The following is a 6,109-nucleotide window of genomic DNA, read 5'->3' on the forward strand; positions in this document are numbered from 1 at the left end:
TCAAAACATAAACAAAACTCATTGTTTGCTGGCTGCATAGTTTCATGCTTGTCTCTACAGAGACCAGACAAGGAACACAAAAGTTACCTAATAACCAAGTTTGGAAGAACTGTCCTGAGTCCTGATAATGTTGATCAAACCAGCACACAAAACAAAAAAAATGAAGGGAGAGAGAGAGTTTCATCAGCACTTAGTAAAAACACAGGGGAACAAGTCATTTCTTAACAAGTAAAGTAAAAAGTGGCAGGGAACATAAGGACAGCATAATGGGAAAAGATTTATTTGACCTTTTTCATTCAGAAAGCTAGTAGAAGCTCTAGCAGTCTTACTGTTGCAGAGGAGGAATACTGCTGAAGCCAGCAGTATTTTGATCTAATAGTCAAAAGGTGAAAGAAAACCATTTCAGTGCACTTACAGATCTACAAAAGTACCTCCACTGGCAAAACTGCAGGGTGTTGGGCCTAAATTACTTGCTGCATGTTTGACCATTTGTTGCAAAGCAAAGGGGCAGCCTCCACACCAGTGCCAGCTTTCCTGTTCCCCATCACCAAGCAACTGACACTAAGCTGGTCAGTGACACTGGGAGCCTCATGCGAGTGACACTAGGAGTCCAGGTCTCAGGACAGTCCAATGTCAGCATGTGTGTACAGGTGTACCAGCATTTTTCTGTGCATTCACACTTTTGTGCTGCATGCTGGGATCAGAAACAACTGTATCCCCTTGCTTGTATGACAACATGGAAATGGTCACCCTCCTTTATTTACAAGAGGCTAAAAAGTACACAGACTTTTATACTCTGCTGGATATAAAAAAGTTTAAGTGAACAGGAGTTATGATTTTAATGGTACAGCAATGCATGACACCCTCACTCTGGCTCAACAGCTTCGCTGGATATTGAAAAAGTGCAGATCTCTCAGCCAGGATGCCTAGGCTCAATTGTTGTCATTGGTGGAAATTGAGTATTATAAATGAAATAGAAATAATTTATAATTATTCATAATCAAGAATGTATCATTATGTATTTAAATTTATTTTGCTAAAGAAATTCATAACTTGGCAGGCTTTTCCTAAATATATCTGGTAATTACTCTAGTAAAAAGGTAAAAGTAGTTACAGAAAATAAAATAAGTTAAAGCACTTAGAGCAAAAGGCAGCATTAATGCAATTAAATGTATTCAAACATTGCCATCTGCTGGCAACATGTGTTTCTTACAGCCGGCTCAGCACCCTTCTTGGAGAGACTATTTTTCTTGTTTGTTTAAAAATAAAACCGACATTTCCAAATATGTTAGTTCATGCCTGCTGCCAGTTCTAACTGTAATAATTTTAGATGATGCATAAAAGCTTAGTTTTGGGTCTCTGATTAAAAAAAACCCTCTTCACTTGCTGTATCTCACATTTCAGTGCATACTGTTGCTTTTCAGTTTCTTGAAGTAAGCAAGGAACTGAGTGGGATCAGAATACAACTAACTGCTCTATAAATATGTGGCTTTAAGAAAGCTGGTGAATGATCTCTAATGCTTTACAGAAAACCATTTGAATGATTATACCCTGCAAGTCACTTGGTGACTGTCTTACAGTTAAACATACGTTTAAGGGCTTTGCTGACTCAAGGCCTATATTATTCAGTTCAAGTCACTTGCAGCTTTTTCTTTTCGTGGGTGTTAGATTTTGCACACATATAATCTGTACTACAAGTTTAATGACAGGTGAAGACAATTGTTTTATTACTTAAATGTACATAATACAAATGCATTTACGGTAAGCGAATAAATGGTAAAATGGAGCTCTAAAGTCTTCATACCTGACTGCTTGAGGGTTCATTAACCTTCAGATGATGACGATATAGCTGTATTGTCCCCTGTGCAACTACCCAAGGTGCCCCAAGCCAGGATATGTGGTCAGTGGGAAGGAGAAAGGCTCTCAGTGATTTTAGGTCACCTCTTCCTCTGATTGATACATACCCCTGGGTCTTGTAGATAACATTAAATATAACTGCACCACACTACTACATCTTTAAAAGAATTCTCATCACAGTGAACGTTTTATGAAACACAGCCTTTAATATCAATGTAATAATATAGTCATTCAGGTCACAGCACGTGTATTCACACACTTTAAGCATTAGAAGATAGCAAAGTTTTTAATTGTCAACTAAAAGCCATTTTTCTTTTAAAAATATGAAAAGGGGGAGAAATATTGCCATGCTTTTGCCACATACTTTCTAAACTTTGGGGCATACTTTCCAAAGTGTTCAAGTATGTCACTTGCTGGAGGAACTTATACAAAAAACCAGCAATATTTGATTAAAGCTCATTTCTATGGCTAAGTGGGTTATTATGCATGTAAAATCTCCATTTTGTGTGTAAAACAGTAACATTCAAAACCACATCAAACATAGAAACAAAATCTACTTCTGGACAACCTGGACTTCTAAAAAAAAATTATAGGTAGGATATTTAAAACAAGCAATGCTAACATAACTTCTATACTAATCACAGTGGGCCTCAATTCTCAGAAGTGACCAGTGACTATCTAAAGTGAGTATCTTTAAACGTGAGCAGAAAGAGGTAGTTAGCTGTATTAGTCTGAAGTCAGCTGGGTACAGATGCACAAGGCAGTTGAAATCAGAACTGCATAAACTTTTGTGAGCCTGAGCTAATTTAATCAGATGCTGTGAAAAGACATGCATATAGCAGTCTATCAGAGAGAGAGAGTTCTGAATGCAAAGGACAGGGAAGGGCGGGAGGAAAGGGGAATGGGGCAGTGCTGGGAGAGGCAAACAAGTAATAAACTCATAGGGACAAAGTGGGTCACAAAAGCTAATCTGGGTCATGAGAGAAGTCCCTATTTAGACCATATTTAACACAGTTCAATCTATTGCATCAAGTTGCTGTGTGCTCAAAAACTAATACTTCGCATATCACTGGTCACTTTTGAAAATGTAAGTCATTTATTTCTAATTTAATAAAATAAACAAATCAACTTTACATGTTCAGTACCTAATATATTTTACAATGGAAACCTAACTTCTATAGCTATCTCCTACATTTCATCAAGTAACGAGGTTAAAAGATTATTTTAAAATTTGGTACTGTAACCATAAGTGCTTTTTTTTCAATTTCTTTCTCAAGGAGAAAAATATTAGTTTAATTTTAAAAATCCTCAGTTAATTTAATAGTAAAACAATATTCAAAATAAATATATCTATTTCTACATATTATTCTTCATAGTCTTTCAAAACCCGTATCTTCAAAGGTATAAAATATGTATCAATTCTACATAATATATGGAAATACCAATAACAGGATTTGGGTGGGAGCTGAGAATGGAACCTGTGGTGCTTGCAATACTTACAATTTGACAAAATATCATGAAAGTACAATAGGGAGGAGAGATGAGCTACAGTATTTGCTGCTATTATGATAGTCACTATATTTATATAGTGCCAGAGGTATTCATGGTGCATCATAAACAAATGGAAAGACAAAACCTGTTTTCTAAGGAGCCTGCAATCTGATAGAAGCTAACTGTACTAACAGAATAAACACTGACATTGTGAGGAGGGAAAAATGATATGGACAAATCTCCTGGGGTAAAAGGAGGGTACTCAGATTCCTGCAACAGTGGGAAGAGAAAAACAGGGCGCATGGGAAATGTCTTGTGAGTTTCCGTTTTATGTAATGACATTTACTGAGCCTGTTTGTTATAAAACAGTTGAGCAAGTTTTGGGAATGGAAACTGGGTGGATTGGCTGTGAGGAAGGTGTAAGTTTTAAAGCAAAATTTGAAAGAGGAGGCAGTGACTGTTTGGCAGATGACATCAGAGAGCCTTAGCGCCTGGAAAAGTCATCAAAGGAGGAGAGTGAAGACAGAAAAGGAGATGCTCTCATTGATCTCTCAGTGCGGAGCTATCCTGTAAAGGAATGTAGGCACGAACATTAAGTTAAACCCAGCAGCATCACCTTAGACAAGGAAACCCACTGTCTCTGGGAGGGTGTATGCCTCGGAGCCTCAGTACCAACATATGGTATGTGAGAAGCTGGGCTTCTGTGAAAGGCTGAGTGGGTAGTGGGTAATGCATGTTAGAACTGGTGCTTCCTTGCCACATAGTAGGAATTCACAATTCTTGGCTCCTCTTTGCTGACATTACTGTTGAGGTGCACAGGATCCTTTGGCAAGGATCTCTGTGGTCTAAACAGAGAATATTAATTCATAAACTAAGGAATTAAAATGTGTCAGTCAAAGATTCCTTCCTTTTATAGTGAAAAAAATGTTTAGCACATATTGGACCTGTCTACATGTGCTTTTATGTGAACTTAAATGTAATGTGCATTTGCCTAATATGCATTAAGGCAATTTAGGCTCACATCTATACATACGTGTGATCATGCACATTAGTACAGGTATGCAGACTGACTTGGGACTAAAATTAGTCCCAAGTCAATGGACACACATTGTGTTAATGTGCATTAGCGTGTCTATATGTTTCCTAATGTGATTTAGCTATTTGGGTCTAAATTTGATACCTGCTTTATGTAGGTATCACATTTAGGCATGAATAACTTAAAATTGCCCATTTTTAAGGTGCGTTAAGGGGGCACATTGTAGACCCGTACTCTTAATACACCTTAAATCGGGCTAAAGCATCTTAAATCAGCATGTGTAGACATACCCATTTATACTTTTGGGGAGTTTGGAGCAATTCTTAGGGACGTATATTAGTACTGAGAAAATTAGCATCAAGACAGATGCTGGTTTTATACTCAAATATACGTATGAGGAGAAGAAAACTGAAAGACAAAACATGAAAATGTTATGACAAAAATGTAAATAAAATAAAACCAATTTACTCTAGCAGAATTCTAAGGTGCTGTTATAGTGCCTCTGCCAGAAACACTGCAGAAGTATCTACTCTTTTAATTATATTTTATGCTTCATGATTCCACAGAAAAAGCAAACAAAGGCAATTCTACAATGAAGGGCCTTGCTTTGAACATTGCCCATATGAAGAAGGCTGGCAGCACCCAAAGTTGGTCTACTTTTACCAGCTGAAAATGTTGGCTCCTGTTTATTTTCTCAGAAGAGAACTTGCAATCAACTAAAGTAAACATCAGTCCATATAATTTATACTGTTAATGAGAAATGTCATAATAGTAGTTACGTAGCCTGGATTCAACAGCAGAAAACCCTGGTCGATCATCAATGCTGTAAGAGGAAAAGACAAGTTACTGCATAGTAACTGGTAAGCTGTAGAAGAGAATCCAATATGGACCACTGTTCCACCACTGTCTGGCAGGTTGTTCAGTGACAAGTATTTTCTATAGTTAGCATTATCAACAAAAGCGATACCAAATAGTAGAGGCGACACTGAAGTACATCCAGATCAACCAACTCATTTGGTATGCCATGCACTAGATTGCTTATTACCTAACATGTTATGGACTGTGGATACAACCTTTGTATGAAAGAGTAAAAAATGTGCTCCCTTTTATCTTTTAGCTGAGGTAACAAGGCAGTTGAGCACCTGGGGCAGCTGTGACACTTGGGGGCAATGGCAGTTGTCCAGCTATGGAGAAAGGTTTCTTCTGCCTCCCTCACCAAGACAGCACCTGGGGCTACTGCACTAGTTACCCCACCCATGTTATGTTACTATTTACTTTCTGCCTTTAATGGGAGATTTGTTCATTTAGAGTTGTTTCCTAGCCACCTGCTGCACCTGGACAACAGCCCTGAAAGGGCAGGGGGGTGGAAATCGGGCCTGGCTCTGAAGCGGCTGGGGCAATAGTGTAGGGAGTGGGCCTGTTGACCCCCTCCCCCGACTGGACGAGAAGCAGGAGCGGGGCTGGACGTTGGACTCTGCCCCCGCCTGCCATGATGGCAGGGAGCACACCACCACCACTCCACCACTGCTGGCCCTGACAAAAATTGGCAGGGAGGAAAAGGGAAGGGAGTGGGAAGAGGGGCATGATGATGGCACCCTGTCACCACCGCCAGGTCTTGCCAACAGCTGGGAGGGGAGGGGAGGGGAGGCAGGTGGACACAAGCCGGGTGCACCTGGAGTGTGGAGGTGGGAGGGGAGTGGTGCTGGACCCGAAGTCGGGGGAGGG

The 6,109-nt window shown here is 39.5% G+C and overlaps 1 protein-coding gene across 4 annotated transcripts in view; it reads right to left on the bottom strand.

Annotated features, from left to right (window-relative positions):
* Window positions 1-3,126: 3,126 nt before the first annotated feature.
* The window catches only part of SYK (spleen associated tyrosine kinase), a 94,852-nt gene continuing 91,869 nt past the window's right edge, over window positions 3,127-6,109 (bottom strand). For all 4 annotated transcript variants that reach the window (XM_019517300.1, XM_019517297.1, XM_019517298.1 and 1 more), the window contains one exon: window positions 3,127-5,207. In XM_019517300.1, coding sequence (XP_019372845.1) covers window positions 5,135-5,207 — 73 coding nt within the window. In that variant the 3' untranslated portion in view covers window positions 3,127-5,134. The remainder of the gene's footprint in view (window positions 5,208-6,109) is intronic.

Source organism: Gavialis gangeticus, unplaced genomic scaffold (genome assembly GCF_001723915.1).
Source record: "Gavialis gangeticus isolate Ggan-Ray unplaced genomic scaffold, GavGan_comp1, whole genome shotgun sequence".
NCBI classification, from domain to species: domain Eukaryota; kingdom Metazoa; phylum Chordata; order Crocodylia; family Gavialidae; genus Gavialis; species Gavialis gangeticus.